Genomic DNA, 22,119 nt, shown 5'->3' on the forward strand with positions numbered 1-22,119 from the left:
GTGGGGGGTGTTAGGGCTGAGTTCCCAAAGTCAGGAGCTCAGCTCAGCACCCCAAGGAGAAACCTGCCGGTAGGAATCGCAGCCGGAGCTTTCCAGCCCTGCAGAGCACCAGGATGGGCACGGGGGCTGCGGGAGGCGGTGGTGCCCTGTGGTGAGTGCATCCTCCCCACACCCTCCCAGCTCTGGTCCCCGAGAGCTGCCGCCCCTCACCGGGCACCACGGTGAGTGCTGCCAGGTGATGCCCACAGAAGGTTTGTGAGGCAAGACTCATCTTGCCACAGCACAAAACATTTATCTGTGATGTATGTAACAAAAATAGATAAATACAAGACCCCAGCACCGGCAGGGGTGAGTGGGGGTCTCGGCAGCACCCCCTGAGCTGTCCCGGGGTCTCTGTCCCCTATGGCACTGGCAGCAGCTGGCAGAGAAGGTCGATGATGAGTGACACTGGCTGCACCACGTCGTACTCTGCAAACAGGTGACAGAGGTTCTCCGAATCTGTCTGGCTTTTGGCCACGAACCCAAAGATCCTTGGGAAAAAGGAGAGAGAGCCTGATGTTCTTCACATCCCGAACTGCGCTCCCACCAGCCCCGGCCACAAGCCAAAGCCCCACTCCAGCAGTTCCACCCTGGCCTGCGCCCCGGTCACGTTTGCTTGGACGTGAAACAGCCGGAGAAGCGTTTCTGGCGAGGCTTCCCCAGCTGTGAAAAGCCTCTTGGACTCAAGGTAGAGCCAGATATAAACTCCCTTCCCGAGCCTGGAGTGAGTAAGTCACTGGGCGGGCCGATGGGTTTGGACGGGGGCTTTGTACACAGGGGGATGTGGAGAACTGGGCTTAGCTGAGCCTCAGGTCAAACTCCGCAGAGCAAAACCCCCCTTAAAGCTTCACCCACCCATCCCACTTCCCCTCCTGCCACCATGGTGACTCTCACCATGCTCCCCTGTAATTTTTAAGCTTTGCCTCTTTGTTCCCCATGTGCTGTGGGGGTGGTGAGGCTGAGCCAAGGCAGCACTTCCCCCCCACCCTGAGCCCCCACCAGCGCGTTGGCTGCGAGATGTCCCCTCGCGGGTCTCACCTTGAGGACTTGCAGTACTTCTGCCACCTGTGGGGAGAGCAAATTGGGTGACACTTAATTCAATCCATGGCCAGGCTGCACCCGAGTGCCTCGAGCCCTGGGCAGGGGCACGGGTTAGGGAGCAGCATGGCTGTGCTGGGGATAGCCGGGACGCGAGCATCACGCAACGGCTCCAACCAGCATGGTACCCTCAGCCCCACGCAGCAGCTGATAACTCACTTTCTGTTCTCAGGATCAATCCCACAAAACCTGATGGCAGCCAGGGGGTAATGTCGTCTGAAGAAGACCCTGTTTGGGGGGAGGGGAGAGTGTGGTGTTACAGGGGGGAAGTGCCGGGGCCGAGCTGGGGCGAGAAGCAGGATTCTGTGAATTCAACCCCACTCGAGCTGTTGCAGCTGCTGGGAGTGGAGGTGTGGGGATGGGGATGTGGGGATGGGGGTGTGGGGCTCCCACTCCCCTGAGGCTGGCCACTAAGCCAGCAGCTGGCACAGCACCGGCAGCTCTTGGGCTCAGCCGGGCTCCGCAGCATCACACCCTGCGGCCTCAAAAGCCAGGATGGGGTCGGTCCCTGGCTCACGACACAGATCTGTCCCAGTGGGACAGGCTTCCTTGTCACGCTGCAAACCAGCATGCCAGCGGGCTGAGCACTGGGCGAGCTGTGTTCCCAGTCTCTTTGAGCTCCCCAGCACCCAGTGCCCGTGAGCCCTCGGCCATGGCTGCAGCGTGATGGCACCATCCCCGTCCCCGTCCCAACCCTTCCTGGGCGGCTCTTACTTCCTCTGGACGTCTGTCAGGGTGACACCCTGCTCGTTGACTTGGAAGCGCACCAGGGTGGGAGTGGGCAGCGTCTCCAGCTCGAAGGTGGAGGAGATGGCTTTCTGGATGGCTGGGGCTCCCGTGAGCGTCTCCACATTCACTGAGTTGAGGTACAGGACGTTGCACACTGCAAGGACAGCACAGAGCCCGGCTCAGCACCGCGCCGGCACGGGCAGCACCGAGCGCAGCGGGGCCAGGGCTGGGGGTCATCTCGGACACCCCAACACGTGTCTGCGGGTCAGGTTTGTTTGGATGAAATTGGGAGAGCTGGTGAGTCAGAAATTCTTCGCAGATTTATCCTGGTTTTACTTTGATTCTCTGTGTTAATTGTTTGAAAAGTCAAAGTATTTCATTTCCGGTTTCTAAATGTCACATTCGGGGGTTTTTTGGGGGTTTTTTGTTTGTTACATATTTCCTTTAATGAAAAGCAGAAGCAGCTCAAGCCAACTAAGGGCCGAAGCCAACCTAAAACATGACATTTCAGGCTGATGGAGCTGTTCGAAGCGCTGCTCTGGGTCAAACTAAACTTTTCAGCTTGCCAACTTATTTTTCAGAATTTCCAACAAAACAAAGTGGTTCCTGACTCCCCTGACTGCACCGTGACCCATCCGCAGCCTCTCCTGCCCATCGCTCCCTGCTCTCACCCGCAGCCCACCCATCACTGCACCCAGGCCGGGGGCACATGGGGAGCAAAGACCCTTCCCTGTCCTTTCTACACGTCTCCCATCATGTGCCTCAGCAATTCCCCCAGCCCCCGATGGCCCCGTCCCTCTTCCAGCACTTTCATGTGTCCAGCACCCATTGGATTGATACCTGGGTTGAGGCCAAACAGGCATTAAAAATCGGGGCTGTTGAAAGTTGTGGGTCTCTCATCAGCCTGGGCACCTCAAGAACTGTCTTCCCAAACTCTCCTTTGCTACCCCAAGGACCAGAAGCCCCCCTCTTTAGGAACATCAGGATCCCTTGCAGGCCCCTGATGTGAAGAAAACTCAGGTGTCCCCAAGCTGGTGACAGAGCCAGGAGGGGGGTGATGCCCCAGCACCCCCAGATGTGCTGGTGTGACCTGCTCAGCCCATGGCCAGCGCAGACTCTTTGGCATCAGCTGCGAGAGGTGCTGGGGTGGACGTCATCCAAACCCAGAGCCCTGTGCTGGGTACAGGGAGGACTAAAGCCCGAGGACTGGTGTGTGCCCAGGGATTGGGCTGCTGGAACCTCGACCGTGCCGGTGAGGGCAGCTCTGGTGCTCACCAGCAGTTTTCTTCAGCAGGGACAGGGTGGATTCGGGTCCGAAGTCGGGGCTGTCTTCTCCATCGGCGAGGTCTGCACAGGGCACAGAGAGGAGCTCAGGCTGTGCTGGATCAGCACCACGTGAGATTCCTGACCTCCCTGGAGCCCAAGGGCTCAATTGCAAGGCTTTGCAGCAGTAATTGATTTAGTTGTTCTCCATCTCCCTCTCCCAGCTCTGTCCAGCACCCCACTCTGCCTTTCCCTGCCCTCCCTCACAGTCCCTTCACCATCACCTCGCACTCCACGGTCTCCCAGGTCCCCTCCCCACCTTCAGCCAGGGCAATCAGCACTGTTGGGGGGGAACTGAGCGATTCAGCCCCCTCCTCCTGTCCCCCTCTCCACAGCCCAGCTCAGAGCATCTCTCCCTGCTCTGACACCTACCTCGGGTGGGGATGCTCAGCTTGCAGGGCAGTGCCAGTGGCGTGATGGCGTGCTGGTACACAAAGGCAGAGAGGCTCCCTGTGACACAGAACCGTGAGTCAGGGGGGTCCTGGTGCCCAAAATCTCCCACCCACACACCTCTGTCCCAAGGACCTCAGAAATGGGTAGGAGGGAGCAAAGCTGGACTATCTGGGGCCTCACAGCAACAAATGGGCGTTTTCTCACACCCACCCCATGGCCCTGGTTTGGAGCTGCCCTGGCAGAGGGGTGTGGGCAGGGGCCAGGGGCTGGAGGGTCCTCAGGGCAGTGGGTGGGCAGCACCCTCACAGCAGGTCCCCAGAGCCACCCCAGTCCCAGCCAACGCTTCCAGGGGCAGCTGGAGACCTGGCACTGTCCTTACCGAAATACAGCTCCTCCTTGGCCCCTTTCAAGTGCACCCCCTTGGCAGAGGACTCGATGAGGAAGTGCCGGACGAGGTCACTGCTGTCATCACCTGGCAGTGGGATTGCAGACAGTCTCAGCACCCGCACGGCTGCTGCTTGGCCCCTCCACCCCCCCACCCCTCCTTCTGCTCCCTCTGCGTGGGGACGGGCAGCATTACACACACAGCCCCAGTCCTGCAGCTTCCCCGCTGCTTTGGGCAAGCAAACCCCACCTTTCCCAGCGCATCCCTGTACCTGTCTGGCTGCCGGACGGACAGACAGCGACCTTCATCGCCAGCCCGAAGGACCCCCGGTACGACGTGCTGTCCCGCACAATGAACGTGCCTGGCTCCTTGTCCCTCAGCAGCTGGATCGCTGTCAGAGCACAGTGGAGTCTCAGCCAAGCAAAACAGGTGGAACCTCCCTGCTTCGCGGCTCAGCCCGGCCGATGCTCTCTCAGGGAGCTGCTCCTTGGCAGCAGCAAGAGACGCGCGCAGGAGCGTGCGCTGAGGATGTGCATGTCCCTCCTGCGGGTACCAGCCGCGGTGCCCCGACACCCCAAGCAGCCCTGCCTCTGTCCTGTGGGTCCCTGCAGTCCCTGGGACAGATCCAGCCCTGCCCAGGAGGTGCTGAGCTGCAGCACGGAGGTGGGAGGAGCTTTACTGGGCTTTTTTTAGAGGGGCTGTGTGTTTCTGATCCCCCCAGCCCTGCGAGTGGGTCTCTCCACTCATGTCAGCCCCAGAATACTTTGAGCTGCCACCACCATGTCCCTGGGCACCCAGCATGGGCAGAGATGGACTGTGGTGCTGTGGGTGGCAGGACCCAGCCTGCGGCCCTACAGAGAGAGGGTCCATACAGGGCTATCCTGGGCCTGGATGGGGCTATCCCAGGTCTGGATGGGGCTATCCCAGGTCTGGATGGGGCTATCCCAGGTCCAGATGGGGCTATCCTGGGTCTGGACGGGGCTATCCCAGCCTCCTGACGTACCTTGGTCCCGGGTGATGCTCGGCTTGAACCAGTACTTCGACGTGTCCATCACGAACTTCATGGTGGGCTGCCCAGCCTTGAGGGGACCTGCAAGAGACCTTACGGCATCAAGGCTGGCACAGGACCTGCAGAGCCCTCGCAGCCAGCATCCTGAGCAGGGTGAGCCCTTGCCAAGATTTTTCCTTTCAGGCTGGCCAGGGTTGAAGCTGCGGGGTCTTTTTCCAATCCCTTTGATCAGAGTGTCCTCCCTGCTCCTGGGAATAATTCCTTCCCTCCCTTGGCAGGCTGTAACGGGGCACAAAGTGATCCCAGGAGTGCCAGGCTGCCTGACCCCATGGTTGGGCTGTGGAGATTTATGCTGCCTGAGGTTCTGCCTGTGATGCTCTCATGCTCTTCCCATGAGAATCCCAGTTAAAACCCTCTGCCAGGAGAGCTGACCCTGCCCATCTCCTCCAGAGAGCAGCCGCCCTGGTTGTTCCCTTGAGTTCCCATCTCTTTAAATGTCCTCCAGAGTGACCTGGGACCCGCACCCCTCCTCCCCTGGGTCTGGGCCTGAGTTATCATCCTCACACTCAGGCACTGTGACTATGTGCTCCTGCATCTCCTCTCTGCCTGGTGCTGAGCTGAAGCCCGTCAGGGTGGAACACCACATTTCATGCAGGGCCATCAGCGGAGAGCCGGAGACCACCGCAGAGCCCTGCGGAGACACACCCAGGACCTCCAGCTCCAGCCAGGACCCCTGCCCTTTGCAACTACGACCAATAGACTGGAGTGGGCACTGGCATTCTCCCCCTTTCCTGGCAGCTGGTGGGCTCTATGGCTCCTTCCCCACAACTTGCCCTACGGCAGGAGGTGACTTACTGTCTGAGGTGCAGGAGAGCGCTGGTGCCGACAGCGCAGAGTTCAGGCCACCAAGCCTCAAGCCTGGGCTGCAGCTGGGAGGGGGGCTCTGCTTGGCTGGGGTGGCTTTGGCCAGCCCAGAAGATGCATCTTCTTGTTCCAGGCACCCGTTCACCAGCAGCACTGGAACATCAGCAGGAGAGTTGAGGATGGAGGGGGGGCAGCTGCTGGCCTGTCCCTTCTGGGATGAGGAGGTGGTGGCTTTGATGGAGTAGGCTGTCCTGGGCTGGAGGGGATGCAGACCAAGAGCTTCTCCAGAGTGAGACCTGGGGCTTGGGGACAGCAGGCAGGGGCTGCCCAGGGAGCTGGCGGGGGACACGCAGGCAGTGGAGCAGCAGGCAGGAGAGTGAGCATCCGAGTCGTCGGCGTGGAGAGAGTGGGTGCTGCTGCAGGAGGGAGACCAGCGGGGTGGTTTAGCCAGGGTGCGATGCACAGCCCACCCCCGAGACCGCCCCAGGAAAGAGGTCTTGGACAGCAGGACGTGGGATAACCACCTGGTGCCCCTTCCATCATCATCATCATCATCACTACCACCATCATCGTCATCACCATCCCAAGACTGGGACATGGGGTGGCATTTACCTTCCAAAGATGTAACTGGTGTCTGAGGTGGGGCTGGTGGAGGGTGGGGAGATCCAGCTTCCAGGGAGCAGGGGCTTTGGCAAACCATCGCAGCCCAGGGAGGTGCCGAGAGCGCCGGGGCCGTAGGAAATGCTGTCCGTCTGTCCAGCCGCGCACGGCCGGGGCACGGCGATGCTGCAGGTCGGGGAGGTGCTGCAGCTCGGGGTGGCTGGCCGGGGGCTCGTGGGTCCGGGAGGGCTCAGGAAAACCACGTTGCCACCAGTGCTGAGGTTGCCTCGGAGTCCCCCTTTTTGGGGGGGGAAGACGTTGCCCTGGGGGGCTCTGGCGGGCGATGTGCTTGAGGGGCTGGGGGAGCCCTGCAGCACCTCGGTGCACGTGGCTCTGCCTGGCGTCATCTCTATGTATTTGATGTCTGGAGGGGGAAAGAGGAGGTCGTTACCCATTCGAGCTGGGCTCGTTAGCTAAGCTCTGCAGGGACCCTGCATCTCCCTTCTCCTTGCTATTCATTTTGGCTCGTGTTGCATCCCCTTGCAGCGCTGCTGGGCCCTTGGGCTCTGCACAGAGACCCCAACAGCCTTTGCCAAGCGCCTACAAGGGCTGATTTCCTGAGGGGCACCGAGTCCTGGTGACCCACCCATGCATGTGCAGGTGGGCTCCCAGGCACGAGGGGTTACACGTGTCTAACAGCCTCGCCAGCACTGCACAGCCGGCACTTGCCGGGACCTGCAGCCAGCGGCGGGTGTTTCCCCCAGCAGCAGCTCTGTTTGTACCTGACTCAAGGGAAAAGCATCTGGCTGCTGCCCCCCGGGGATGACACTGGGTGGGGAGCACGTGGCCCTGCACACCCCCTGAGATGGCTGTGCAGGGGGGCACGGGACGTCAGGAGGAGGCAGGAGGCAGAGGGGAGCCATGAGGACAGGGGCAGTTATGTGGCTCTAGAAACCAGCTATGGGACTGGCTACGCCAGCAGCGAGCGCATAGCCTGGGGCAGGGGCTGGCTGCCCTCCCTCTCCTTCTCCCATCCTGCACAGGTCCCTTAGAGAAAGTATTTCCCAGGCAGTTTCTGTGCCCAAGTCCTGCTCTGGGTTTGTTTCTGGTCCTCCACCCACGCCTGGGCTGGTGGGACACCTCCTGGCCCCTTTGCTTGCTGTGTAAATACCCAACAGAACATTGCTTGCCCCAAACTTCAGCAAAGCCTCACAGCCAGAGGGTGCCAGGCTCCGGGTGCCCTATGCACGGCAGTCACAGTGGTCCTTGAGCAGGGCCACAGGTTCTGGCTGAGCAACAAGGTGCCTTTTAGCAGGAGACACTCGGGCTTGATGTGAGTGCTGGCAGCGATGGAGAACGCATCGCCCGCTCAGGGAAGCAGTTACCCCCCCGCCCCGGGAGTGTGAGCCTCCTTCCAGTCTGAACGTGCCCAGGTTTGTTTTCAGCTCCCAGATCTCACCCTGCCATGGGGTTCAGGAAGGTTTCCCCTTCTTGGAGAGAGGAAAACCTTTGTGGTGTAGCAACAAACAATGGCTCCGGACAGCCCTGAGCCCAGAGAGCCCTGAGCCTGGACAGCCCTGAGTCTGGAGAGCTCTGAGTCTGGACAGCCCTGAGCTTGGACAGCCCTGAGCTCCCCGGCACTCGATGCTGCTGCCCTGGGCCTGGCTGGGCAGAGCGCCTGACTGCGGCTGCCAAGCGCTGCAGACCCTGTTTACTGCAAGAACAACCAGACCTCTGGGGCATAGAGCCTGATGAGCAGGAAAAGCACAAGTCTGTACAAAAGTTACTCTCTGAGCCCTTTCGCTGCGTCGCGCCCGGGATCGGATCGGCCGGCCGAGAGCCGCCGAGGAGGCGCCGGCAGAGCCAGAAGGGCTGGTCCCCAGCGGGGATGCAGCTGGACCAGGCAGGGGATGGAGCCAGAGCCGCGGCAGACCCCTCCACACCCTCACGGCCACCGGCAGCTGCAGCCTGGCTGTGGAGCCGCACGGTTCTGCTGTCAGCGTGCGAACCCCTCCGGGAAGCTCCTGGCCTTTGGTCAGCGTCTCCCTCGAAAGGGGAAGAGGAACGGGGAGTTGAACTCTCCTTGTAAAGAAAGGGCTGAGAAGCATCTGCGCCCCCTCGCCGCCTCCTCGCCTGCCTTCGCTCTGTCTTATCAGGTGTGGTTAAACCTCAAATATTTGCTCAGGACCTTGGCAAGTTTTCCAGCCCTGAGGAGTGGCAGAAGCGCTGCGCACACGGAGCCCGGCTGTCACGCAAGCCCAGGCGCTCCCTCCCTCCCCTCTCCTCCAGGAACAAGGACCAGAGGGCTCAGTGACCATCCCGATTGTGGCTCCTACTGCATCAGCAGCCACTGGGCTACAAGCCCCTCTCCCCTTTTCCACCTGACAAGGAAAAGTCCCTCTCATGGGGTCTGGGCACCAGCATCCTCCTGCCAACCCCCTCCAGGGTTTGGCCCCACTCGTGGGGAGCCTAGCCCTTTGGAGAGGTGTGGAAGTGACTCAGAAGGTGCAGCGGGGCCCTGGGGAGCCCAACCCAGCCAAGGGGAGCAAGGAGGGGCAGGAACAGGGTGGGAGCATTTCCTGGGGGCCAGCTGGCACGAGGGGGGAGCAGCAGCACACCTGGGTCGCATGGCTGCGGCAGGAGGTGGGTGAACAGGGTATCAACAGAGAGGGGCTGTTAACAGGAGATGAAGGACAAAGTGAGGCTTTTCCCCTTGAATTCAGGGCTGGGTTTTCTGATGTTCAGTTCCACACCTGGGGCCAGATTCCCTACACCTCCAGCTTGCTACCTGCTGAGCTGCTGGGGCACCAGCCCTGCGGCGATGCCTGAAGGAGAAGCACCAAAATGCCTCCAGGTGCCTTTCAAAGGAGCCAAGAGCTGAACTTGCACTTTGTCAAAGGGACTTTACCTGCATGACCACCCCCCACCTCAACAGAAAGTGGGTGTCCCTCTGTCCCCATCACTCCGGCCCCTGCACTCCCTGACTGCAGCTCAACTGTTTCCCCCAGAGCACAGGGACCCTGATGCCTGCCAGGGCCACAGCTCCCAGCCCTTTTCCTGCTCCAGCCCTGATTCCTCAGGGCTCAGAGAGAACAGGATCCTTTTCACACCTTTATCCTCCTCCCATTTGACATTGCTCTGCAAAGAGGCCCTGGCACTATCAGTGTGCCACACGCTGTCTGAGCAGCTGGCATGCTGCAAAGCCAAGGGGAGAGGGCATGTGGGTTGGGATCACAGGGATGCCCGTGAAGGGTTCATGTAAGGCACCCAGGCCTGAGAGTGAGAGAGGGGCCGGTATGTGCTGCCGATGTTCTGCCTGGTGTATGCCAGGTATGCTGCTGGAGGAGCACACAAGCCCTGGAAGAAGAATTTCCCTGGCAGGATGAGTGGGAACATTTAAATGGGACAGTTGTGTAACAATCAGTACCTCAGCCCAGGGCTCTGGAAAGCTGCTTCCAACCCTGGTGCTGCCACAGGTCAAGTATAACCCTGGGAAAGGCTCTGCTGCACCTGGGAAGAACTGGGGCTCTGTGGTGGGGGTGGGCATGCTCTGGGCATTGCTTCAGGGTCAGTGCCCGTCCCCAGTAACAGCTGGGGCTGGCAATGACTCAGGCCAGGCATGTGCTGAGCATGGCGGGTCCCATTTCCAGGGGGAGACCCTCTCCCCAACACAGGGAAACAAACCCTGGGGTGAACAAGGGCTCTGCCTGACCCCAGGCAGCTTGGAGGTGGCAGAGCAGGACCTCAGCACAAGAGTTTGGCAGAGCCTGGTGCACGCTCTGCTCTCACAGTCCCACACCCATCCCACTGGAGAGGGCAGGGGTCGGCGCCGGTGCCTGTTCCCAGCTGGAATGGGCTTCGTGGGAGCACAGGACCTGGTGCCCAACCTCTCTGCTCTGGGCTTGCACCCTGCCTCTTGCAGGTGGCTGTCATGAGCCCTACACTGTGCTGGCTGCGCTGCAGGGCCAGCGCCTCTCCCCTCACCTATTGCCTCTGGGTCGTGTTTCTGGGTGGCAGCGGCATCACGCTGAGCAGCAGGTTGGACCGAATCCTTCACCGGCTTGTACGTGAGCGGCTGAAAGGTGGGATCGATTTCCCGGATCAGATTGTTGAGACTCTCTATTGATACGTCCAAGGTGGGAGACACCACTTCAGGATCTGTGCTGGTGTCCTCTTCCTTTGAGTGGTACGGGGCAGTGGGTCTCTCCAAAGGGGCATCCTGCTGCTCCTTCCCCTGCATGTGAGCCGCCACATGCTCAAACATGGGGTGGGCTCCATACAGCCCCCCGCCAGGAAGCAAGGGCGTGTTGGCATGCACCATCATGGGCGGGTCAGCCCAGCGCTCTGAGGAGTAGTAGGCATACTTGATCGGCAGCCCAGAGCAGCCTGCGTACCCCACCGGGTGCATCTTCCTTTCCCCCTGCGAGGAAACACACACGGTCTGTCCAACACGCAACACGTGGTTCTGTATGACCTGGGACATGGTTCGGTTTTCTGGTTTGATGGCTTAGAGGCCAAGGGAATCCTCCTCCTCCTCCTCCTCCTCAGCTCCCCTTCTCCACCAGGACCTCAGGCCTCTTCTTCAATCCAGCGCCTCAGGCGGAAGAGGAATCTGAGGAATGCAGAGAGAGGAGCGGTTACACATGCCCAGGGCAGGAGCCGACCTCAGCGGAAAAGTCTATAAACGGGGGATTTGGAGCGCGAAGCTGGAATTCAGCTCAAAGCAAACACCCCGTCCTGTGCTGCCTTCCCACCCCCCAGCCGCTGCCCCGCTACCACAGCACAGCCGGGTGAGGGCACAAGGACTCCTCTGCCACATCCCCTCAGGATTCGGGGGCTGAAAACCCACTTTCTGCTTTTCTTGGGTGAGAATAAACCGAGGCATCGCTCTAACCACCTCTGCGTGGGCCCCTGGAGGGACACGGGTGGGCAGCGAGCCCAGCGCCATGCAGGGCCGGAGCGATGTTCTGTGAGCGGGTGAACGGAGTCTGAGGGTTTATTCTGCTGGTGCAGAGCGGGCTGAGCCCGGCTGGTTGCCCTGTCTGTGTGGCTGCTCTTGCTCAAGGTGCCGCAAAGGGACCCAGCTGCCATTCAACTTTGAGCAGCCTCCGGCCCTGCTTTAGATGTTTTTTCACTAAAAACCCAAACTCACACAGGAGGTGGCTTCCCTTGAGGGGTGCTGGGTGCCAGGTCTCAGCACACCGTTTGGAGGTGGGGAAGTTGTCCAACAGCATCAGCAAGCCAGTGGGGTGTGTGTCCCCCCCACTGCTGCTCCCCCTTGCGCCCATCAGCATGGCAGGAGCTGCTGTCCAGCAAAACTGCCACCAACCACACTGAGGGACCCTGTCCCCTTTGTTCCAGGATGGGGAAAACATCCCACTCTGTACCCACTGTGGCAGCCAAACCCAGTGGCTTGGAGCTCGGGGACATCAGTGCCAAGCATGTGCCCCGCACCAGAACCATGCTGGCTGTGGGGACCGTGCCCATCCCCTCCAGTCCCCGGGGAGGGCAGCACCTGTGGGCACCACGTCATGTCTGGAGCCAACGGCTGGCAGGCGGGAGTTAATCGGGGCTCCCTCCTCCACATCCTCAGCGGGGCTGGTGCGTAACCTGTACAAACACGGGCTGCACTCATGAAAGGATCTGTCCCTTCCTGCCTCCTTCACTCGCTATCACGGGCTGATTAACTGGGGAGTCACAGGATTAGGAGACACGTTGCTCTGGGACAGCCGCTCCGTAACTGCCCGTGGGCAAGGGCAGGGAGCCGGGGCTGGCGGGTGCATCATGTCTATGGAGCAGTGACTAATTGCTGTCGAGAGCTGCTATGGAGGTGGCTCAAAACAGGCCAGTTTGCCCTCAAATTATATAACACCGAGGAAACCTCTCCTCTTGCTGGGTGATACCCAGGCTGGAAGGACTCAGAGGGTGAGCGAAACGCTGAGGCTCACAGTGCAGCCGTGGATCACGCGTCACCCTGGCTGATGCTCTCAGCAGAGCCAGAAGAGGTTTTTCAAGGGCTGCAGAAGTGAGTAACTACTTCAAACCCACGCAGCCTCCTCCCAGCCCGGAGCCCACTGTGTCGGCTGAGCTGCTGGTGGAAAAGTTACAGGGCTGGGAGGTGGCTCTGTAGGAGCCAGGACACGTCCTGCGCCGAGGCCGGTGCTGTAGAGCGGAAAGCAGGGAGCTGTGGTGCCTTTAGTCGCAGGTCACGCACATGGCACGTGTGTGGTATGACGTATGTGCCACGTCCTTGTAGTCCCTGGACACACAGGTCCAGCCACACGCCCAAGCCAGCCCTGCTGCAGCACTGATGGTACAGCTTGCCACGCGGGCACTGGGGTCACAGGCAGCAGCCTGCCCGCCCCAGCTCTCCTGCCTTGGAGCACGAGTGTGCCGTGATGCTGCGGCACGGTGTGAGGCTTGGAGGGAGCGTCTGTTAAAGACAAAGAGTCATTCCAGGTCAGAAACACGAGCTAGAGGGAGTGAAAATTGGATTCTCCCCCGGGGAGAAGAGCTGCCTGGCTCCAGTCGGCGTCCGCAAGACAAGGCTGGTTTTAATTTAAGTAGGTACAGAAATAACGTGCAGCCTGCATGGGCTGGGACTGTTGGGGGGTTCCAGGAGCATGCACGCAACAGCTTCCCTCCTCTCATGTACTCCTGCCCCAAGTTTTTGATCTCTCTTGTGCCTGACGCTGCCAGAATTAGCCTCCAAACCTCATTTCTCCTCCCTTCCCTCCCCGGATCGCAGTGCGAGGGCTCCCAGGCTCCTCACAAGAATTTGGAGCCTGTTCTGCTCCGAGGAGAGAAGGAAGAGAGGGCTGGAGCGAAGGAGAAGGTTGGGATGAAAGAGGAGAGGGCTGGGGCGAAGGAGCCTCAGGGAAGACAAACGCTGCCTGCAGACATCGAGACTTTCTGAGAGGACCAGAAATAGCAGTGCCCTCCCTGCCACCAAAAGGAGTCATCCCCAAAGGGGTGTCGGGAGGGGCTGGGGGCTGCAGTCCCTGCACGGGGCTGGGTGCAGGGTCTGGAGGGCTGCCGGTGCCTCCCGGGCGGAGGCGAGAGGAGCAGGGTGCCCTTGAGCTGGGGCCAAGCCAGACACACCCCAACACGCGATAAGCACTGCGCGCCCTTCCCAAAGCCCGGGCACGGCCCGGCACAGCCAGGCGCCCACGGCCACGTTGGACTGATCCCTGTGGATCCTGCACCGAGCAAAGTCCCTGGTGCAGCCGTGTCCCGGCCTCGGTGGGACAGAGCGTGGGGTGGGGGGTGCAGCACAGACCCCAGCCCCCAGCCCCCAGCCCTGGGCTGGCTTTGGCAGCTCAGGCAGGGGAACAGCGATGCCGAAATCGCTGTGGCTCGGTTCTCCGGCAGCTGCACACGCAGAGCCCTGGCTGTGCCGCGCGGCTGTTCGGAGCCAAGATATCCGAGCTGGGACACAGGCTCCTTCCCTCTCTCTGCAGAGACCCCAGAGCAGCAGCGCCAGCTGCCAAGCCCGGGTTGTTTTTCCTTGTAACTCGAGCCCCGGGAGCCTCCTGCTGATGAGTCTTTGGCACATCCCCTGCCCAGGACCAGCACACGGGATTGCTGGGACACCCAGGAGTCACAGAGCTCGTTACACCCGGCTTAATCATTCTGAGGGCTGCGGGGTGATTTGAGATTATCAGGGTGTGCTGATCAGGTCGAGGAGAAAAGCTGCCCTAGTTACGCTGTGTTTTGCCTGCAAAGCAGGGTGCACCACGGTATCCCAGCAATATTAATACTAATTAATTAACCTCCAGCCATGGGGCGGTCGGGTGCTGGGAGCAGGAGGCAGCTGGTGCCTGGGGAGGGGCAGCCCACCCTGTGTCTGGGAGGAAGCAGGGAGACTCCTGGATAAAGCCACCTCCTTCCTCACTCAGACAAGTATAATTAGAAAGCTCAGCAGCAAAATGAAGCCTTCATGGAATCCAGGCAGGGCACGAGCTCTCTGTGTTGGACCAGCCCCAGGAGCCCTGTGATGGGGCAGCTGAGCGTTGCCACAGTAGGATGCAGTGCTGGAGCAGTGAGGAGCACTCCATTGCAATCCAGCACTGTGAGCCAGCCCCCCCAGTCATCCCCTGCACACAGCCCTGTGCATTGCTCATTGAGCAATGTTTCGGACTTCTGGAAGGGTCTCCAGGGTTTTGGATGAGGAGGGTTATTAGTAATGTCGAAACTGCTCCTCCAAAACCTCCCCTTCCCACTGCCATGCTCCCTTTTCCCCTCCTGGGATGGTTCTTTCCCCTTTGGCCAGAGCTTCTCCAGGCACAAGACCCACAGAGCCTGGTGCCCAGGGAGGGTTTTCCCTCCAGCCCTTTGCAGGGTGGGCAGTGGGCATGGGAAGCTCAGGGAGGAGGCTGCAAGCAGAGCATCTTTGGGTGTTTGTCCAAAACCAGACTAAATTAGCTCATCCTGGGAACGTTTGAGAGGCGTTACAGGAACCTGAGGCTTTCTAGACACACAAACAAGCTCCTGGGAGCACCAAGCTGGCTGTTTCCCTGGGGAGCTCATGGTCACATCTCACCTCCAAGTTCTGGCAGGACTGCATGAGGCAGCATCGTTATACACAGAGCTGCAGTGTCAGGCAGCTTCCTGGTGTCTCAGAGATGCCAAGGGATGGGACAGGATGGGACAGGAGCTGCTGCACGGGGGCTACGCAGACTCTGAAGGATGCCATGTCCCTGCACTCCCCCCTGCACACCCCCATGAGTGTACGGCACGGCAGCCCAGGTCTTGAAACCTGGTGAAGCAGCAGACCGGGAGCAGAAGATGCTCCATCATCTTCTCAGGGGTACAAACAGCACAAAGTGGTGCTGGATCCCTCTCTCCCCTCCTCAGACCTCCCTGCACCAGCAGTGTATTTGCAGTGTCCAGTCCCCCAGCCCCACTGTCCTGATGCTCTGCTCTCCTCCGACCAGGATGGCTCCTCAGGACCTTGGGTTTGGTCTCACAGCATCTCTTGCACCGCTCTCGCTGACTGTTGAGGATTACGGTGGTACCTTGTCACCACAACGGGTGTGCAGCCAGCTACCTCCCCCCGCGCCCTGTGCAAACCGCTGCCTCCCGTTAGTCATGCTTCTCGCTACCGCGTGGCACCTCTATAGCCTCTGGGCACTTGAGCAGACCACAGCACCCCCCCCCCAGCAGAGTGGGGGCACGGATGTGTGACCTCACCCAGCCCCACGGGCTGAACCGACCCCCGACACAGCGAAACACCTCACGCCCCTCACACGGACGCGACACGGACATCACAGACAGGCTTCACACCCTGGGTGAACAGGGAAGGTGACGGCTAATGAAATACCCACCCAATTACCGAGAAAGGGCCAAAGCCTTCCCTTGGGTGATAAGCACAACCCCAGCCCCCAGAACATCCCGCAGCCTTCCCCACACCGGGTCCCTGCACCGGCGGGAGCAGCCGTGCCCTAGCTCATCCCACCCCAGGTCTCTGCAGCAGGTCTGTCCCCAGGCACGGAGCAGCCACCAGCTGAGGGTGAAGCAGAAAGAGAAGCGATGAAGAGAGGAACCGACACAACAGACATCAGCACGGAGGATTAAGGGGAGGAAGGGAAAGGCAGAGGTGGCCCCTGACGTGGGACTCGGTGGGTACCTGAGCTGCTGCTGCTCGTAACCTCTCCTGTGCACCGCTCCTGCCACAACTCCTCCAGCAGCACCTTGGGCTCATGAAACCAGAACAAGGGTGAGTCTGTGCAAGGACTTAGTCCTCTGGGAGCCTGGGATTTAACAGGAGCCCAGTCCCTCCCACCTGGGCTGAGCTTCGCTCGCTGCCCCCCGCCCCGCACAGGGTGCAGCTTACTTGGGCCAGGTGTGATGCAAGAGGGAAGACCCAGTGCTGGGATACAACCCCAAGCAGCTCTGAGCTGGCAGGAGACCAGCTGCCTCCGACGCACGCTGGCACAGGATGGCCGGAGGCAGGAGCTGCTCAGCCGCCCTGCTCGGGGGGACGACTTTTAGCTGGCGCAGAGCAAGGTAACTCCACCCAGAGCAGCCACGCGTGGGATGCGACAGCAGCTGCGGGCCAGGTCCCTGCTCAGCCCTCACAGTCCCACCAAGCAGGAGCCCCCATGCCATGGCACCAGCCCCCCCAGTTCCTGGGGTGAGGGCAGATGGGGACTGTTCTCCAGTCTGGTTCTCCAGACATGGGCTGTGGAAATAAACGAGGGAGCAAAAGCGCACGAGCCCCCTCCCCAGGGAGCTGAAGCATCGCCCCAAGGTGTCCCTCCACTCCGCTCCTCTCCCCAGGTTCCTGGTACAGAGGGCACCCATGGGCCCCTTGGGAGGAGCAGCTTAAGAGGTTGCAGGCTGGCCCTTTGTCACTGTCTCAGCGATAATACACTGCAATAATGAGTGAAATTGGTCTAATTCAGTGCAAAGGGGAAGAAGCGACCTCCCGTCGTGTCTGGCCAAAGGGCGCTGGTGGCTTTCGAAGTTGCTCTGGCCTGATCTACAAAACCAGACATAGGTCTGCCCACACCCTCGGTGCAACGACCGGACCCGCCTGTTACAGGGAGCGGAACAGAACACATTTAAAGGCAACTGTGTCTCTTAATTCCTGCTTGTGCAGTGCCCAGCCCTGAGCAGCCAGCCTGACTGCTGCACTTAGCATTCCTGCACCGGGAATGGGCCATCATAAATAATCCTCAAACATCTTTTTGGATGGCTGAGCCCTTTGGCTCGAGCGCTTCTTCCAGCTCCAGTGGGCACAGAGCCAGGCAGCAGCCAGCAGCTGTATAGCTGAAATACCCTTTTTCAAGGAAACTGCCTATTCTGCTGCCCATAAATGCTTTCTGCTCACCACAGCATTGCCACACTGCCAAAGGGTGCTTGGAAACGTCCTGTGTTATCAGGAAATACACCCCATAAACTCCCTTCCTTTAAATTCCTGCATCACACTTTACAGCCTTTCTGAGGTTGGATTTATCACCAGTGGTTGGTTTTCCCTTTCCCTGCATCCCTCAGCAAACTGCTTCAAGCTGCTGGCACGGCCCTGGTCCCTCCGTAATGGCTGCAGGGTTACTGGGTCTGTCATCTCCTGGCACAGGCAGGATTTGTAACCCTGTTACTGCACACACATCGCTGGGATGAGACTCCAGCTGGAGAGATGATGGGGAATAACACTGGGGAACCCAACACTCGAGCTGAGCGTCTCCTCTTCCATGGGATGCTTGGGCAATAGAGGACTGTGCTGTCAGCAGTGTAGGAAGGGAAAGCACTGGGGCTGTGGGGGCTAGGAAAGGGTCTGGCCACAGGAAAAGGTGCCTTCACGCTCTGGTCCCCTCATTTGCAGCTTGTGCTTGGCACACACCCAGCTTTGGCAACGTTCTTCAGTGGAATTTGGAACCCTGGTAAGCTCAAGCCTTCGTCAGGAGGTGAGACCACACTTAGGGCATCTGCTTGGCCGAGCAGCACGCGGGGGTGCACACCCCATGCTCCCACCGCCCAGCCCCGGCGCGGCTGGTTCATCCCCACCTGACCCATGAGATCAAAGGTGGCTGTGGCTGGGCTGGCACCTGCGAGAGAGGCGCTTCCATCGCTCCGACACCTTTCTCTGGCCTGAATTTACATGAGCAGACATGAAGCGGTGAGGTAACATCCCGTCCTGTCAGCCCCATGGCTCCGGCCCGCCGTGACGCAATCCCTGCTCACTCACAGGACTGATGCTGCTCCCTGCACTTCCAGAGCGGAGCAGGGAGCCCGGATTGCTTTTCTATCGCTTTCTTCAGCCAGCAGTGCCAGCGTTCAGGCTCTCTGCATGTCCATTGCCATTGCACAAGGTGCTTGGAGATGTCCTGGAGGAGCCAGTTGCTATAGAAAATCCCTTGTTTGTGGCAGCGCTGCTGAGCTCCTGCCCTGACTGAAGCAAACACGAGTGTGGAGACGTTGCATGACCCCTCTGAAAAACCCCAAACCCAACATTTTCCTTTGGCTTTGCTGGATTTGCAGCAGCACCAAGACATTCGGTGTCTCTTTTGCCAAGCCATCACATCCTTGAGCTCTCCGTACGCTGGAAGAGCAATGGGAAAATCCCCCAACAAGACACAGAGCGGGGTGTTGTGCACTGCCCCACGGATCACTGCCCCACAGATCACTGCCCCACGGATCACTGCCCCACGGATCACTGCCCCACGGATCGCTGCCCCACGGATCACTGCCCCCCCTGTGCTGCACATGTATAAATATCTTGCACAAGGGCTCCACGACCCCAACTCCAGCCTGGGTCATGCTGAACTTCCTGGGGATGGTTTGTATTTAAGCAGCAGCCCCACACACCAGGCACCGTGCGGATGCACCTTCACTCAGGTGAAAGCCCCCCATGAACATGCCTCTGCATCACCCCGGATTTTCCCACCCCGAAGGCCCCAAACACCATTAGTGAACAACGTACCCCCACGCCCTGGGAACACATCTCCATACCTGCCATGGGTAAGGCTGTGGCGATGCAACTCCTCCCCGGCGGAATGGGATGGGTGCTGAGCAGCTGGGCGATGCTGCTTCTGTCCCTGGGAGAGTGAAGGGGAATTGGGAGGAGTGGGAGATGATGGGAGCCACGGTGGGTGGCTGGAGCTGGCCGAGGAGACCCAAAGCGGCTGTAGGACAAGCTGGAGGGAGCCCCTTTCCCAGGTGTCTGCTGCCTGTCTCGGGATGGCAGCTGTAAGGTCTGGAACTCCGATGTGAGCGGGGGCTGTTGGCAGAGCAGAGCGGCTGTCCCAGCACAGCGGGCTGCAGGAATAAAGAACAAAGGTTTACTTCAAGGCCAAGGGAGGCACGTAGCCGGGCAGTCAGGATCCTGCCGGTTCTGGGGATGCGCGGTTACTTGTTTCTGGAATTGGAGCAAAATAAACAGAGATCTCAAGGAGCTGACCTGACGTCAGAGCGTTGCAGAGGAACAAACGCTGGTTCTGAATGAGGCCCAGGGGTGCTTCCCTGGGGTGCACCTGGGCAAAAGGTTAAAAAATCCATTTATCACCTCTGCTTGGCATGGAAGGGATGTTTCTGGAGGTGGGGGAGGCCTCAGGCTAGAGCGTTTAGGGGGTGAAAGAACAAGGGACTGTCCTCCAGGTCCTTCCCACCCTGGGATGAGGGCAGCATCAGTGGCAGCATCCTCTGTGGCCACCGCTGCTGGTACCTCCTCTGTCTCCCTGTTTCTTCACGAGAACGGACCTGTCTGTGCAGAGCAGATTGCTCTGAGCATGACCCAGGATGTGCTCATGAAAGGCAAAGTATTGATGTGACAGCTCAAAAAGAGCAAATAAAGGCGGTGAGGTGAGGTGAGCTGTCCTGAGCAGCCACCCTGCCCAGCTGCTGTCTGGGAAGCCCTGCCTGGTGTCCTGTGTTATGCACCAAGGCCGCTTCCCAAGGCCACGTCCCGAGGCCCCTGGGAGCAGAAGTGAGACATGAGAGAGGTGAAGTGGCACCATGCCCACAGGTCAGAAGGGACATGGGAAGTTGGGTGAGCCATGAGCCTGGGCAGAAAGCAGAGTGCTGCTGTGCTCCTCCTCCTCCTCGCCCCTCCAGCCTCCCTCCCTTCTCTGGGGCCTCCAAGAATGAAGAAAACATGATAAGCACTACAACACCTTCTGGAAAGAGCCGTGGAGGGCTGGGACCTTCCCGGGACCAACAGCCCAACTGTTAGAGGCAGTGAGTCCTGCGGGCTCCCAAGGAAGCCTCAGAGGGATGCTCGGCCTGCTCTGCACCCGACTGGACTTCGACCAGCACTACGAAGCGGCGCGGGCAGGGGCGAGGGCCGTGACTACTCACCGAGGTATGGAAATAGGTCCTGCTGCCACCTCCAAACACGCCCAGAGAATTCCTGAGCTAAGCCAGCCCCTTCTCCTGGCGTGGGAGCACGTGGGTGCACCGCTCGGCAGCGCTGTGCCCGAAGCACCCGGCACCCTTCGCGATGGCGTGAGCTGCCTGGCACAGGGGACTCGGGGACGGCGCGATGCTGAGGCAGGAGACAGCTTCACACCTCAGCTAAACCCCATCCCCGCAGGGCTCGTTTTAACAGCCACGTGCGCCGCGCTGCCGAGACCTCGCGGCTTCCGAAGCCTCTTCAGGTGAGTCACCCTTTCTTGGGAACAAAACACATTTAGTCAGAAGGGTGACGAGGCCCTTGGATTCCCCCAGGGAAGATTCATCATCCCCAGACTCAAAAAGGACCTTTTGTTTTCCAGGCCTCGCAGCCAAGACTTCCAGACTGACAGGGAAACCTCTGCAGCAGCCACACCACGTGCCCTGGGAGCACCAGGAAGAGTCAGCGCCGGCCACGAGCCCGGCGAGGGAAAGGACCAACTCCCTCCATCCCTCAGGCTCTGGGGTGGGGGCTGCCTGGCGTGCCCCAAGCCAGCAGATGTGTCTGTGCAGGATGCTACAGCCTGGAGCGTGCCAGAGGCGTGGGTTGGGCTGCAGCAGAGCTCCCCACATCTGTCTGTACACGCTGGGTGCTGCGAGGACGTCGGCAGTCAGCGGGGGGAAAACCACTGACGTCAAGGACAAGGATGAGGTGCCCAGCACGGGCACGGCTGAAGTGGCAGCACTGGGAGGTTCCTATGGCCTCTCTCAAGGAATTGCCTTGCTTCCGAGGTGGAGCACCAAGAAAAAGCCTTTTTTGGCCAGCGCCCTGCAAATCAGGCAGCTCATGGAGTGCAAACAAGATACAGACAAGCCCAGGAAGACGGTTGGCATCTATGGGCTCTGATCATGCAGACAATGCTCAGCACTCGGTGTCCCCACAGCCACTGCCACCCAGGATGCTCACCTCTGATTTCTGGGGGTGTTTTCTCAGAGGCTGGGGCTGTGGAAGCAGCCAAAGAGCCCAGGGCAGCTCTGCAGCATGCGGCCACAGCTGCATTCTGCTCTCAGAACTGCAGAGTTAGGGACTGGAGTCATCTCCTCTAACCAGCAAGCTGCTGCTCTTGAGGCAGCTTTTACCTGATCCTTCCACCAAGGAAACCTCACGTGGGGAAGAAGCACACCTGTCTTGCTGTGGGGTATAAGGCAGCGGGAGGGAGCACAGCTTGTGCCACGTGCCAGAACCGAGACAGCGGTGTCCCAAACTTTCCTTGGAAAGATGCTTCCAGGACCCGCCCTGGATACAGCCATGAACAATCCAGTGTTGATGTAAGATGCCGAGTGAATCACAGACCCACCTGGTTCTCCACCAGAGACATATTTTAGCTTGTTGCAAGTGACACCATCCCCTTACAGCCAGTCATCAGCCTCGTGTTGGGCCTGGGGGGCATTACTGTCAGCCACGTCCCATGGGACCCTCCACAGGGTTGTCTGAGGGTGTTCTGCAAGCTGGGGGGCTCAGAGGGAGCCAGATCATGGGTGGACACCTCTGGGGAACACGTTAGCAATGGCTTAGTACATAGATCAGTGACAGGGCTGTGGAGATGCTGCCTGGAAGCACCGGGGCTTTTCAGAGGAGCCTGAACCGGTGGCTCCCAGGCTGAGCTGCTCAGCAGCACAACTCACCCTGGCCTGGGGAGCCAGACACCATCTCACCATTAAAACCAGAAGGTGGTTCAAGCTTTGAGCTGGCTGCAGAGCCCGGTGAAGCTTATGGAGCTTCCTGGAGAGCTGGGGCTCCTTGGGAGGAGAAATCCCGAGGATGTTTGTGTGTGCCTGAAGACACAGA

General features: G+C 59.9%; 1 protein-coding gene across 1 annotated transcript; it reads right to left on the bottom strand.

Moving 5' to 3' along the window:
* Positions 1–310: 310 nt before the first annotated feature.
* On the bottom strand, positions 311–10,923 carry TNS4 (tensin 4; the record flags this gene model as incomplete). The annotated part of the gene is made up of 12 exons (XM_084275742.1): positions 311–530; positions 1,078–1,104; positions 1,297–1,365; positions 1,852–2,020; positions 3,142–3,213; positions 3,562–3,639; positions 3,962–4,054; positions 4,239–4,358; positions 4,971–5,057; positions 5,832–6,256; positions 6,453–6,864; positions 10,425–10,923. 12 exons carry the CDS (start codon positions 10,921–10,923, stop codon positions 401–403), a joined length of 2,181 nt encoding a protein of 726 aa, XP_084131868.1. The 3' UTR covers positions 311–400.
* Between the last annotated feature and the right edge of the window lie 11,196 nt (positions 10,924–22,119).

Source organism: Gallinula chloropus (genome assembly GCF_964237585.1).
Source record: "Gallinula chloropus genome assembly, chromosome: 26".
Classification (NCBI taxonomy): Eukaryota; Metazoa; Chordata; class Aves; order Gruiformes; family Rallidae; genus Gallinula; species Gallinula chloropus.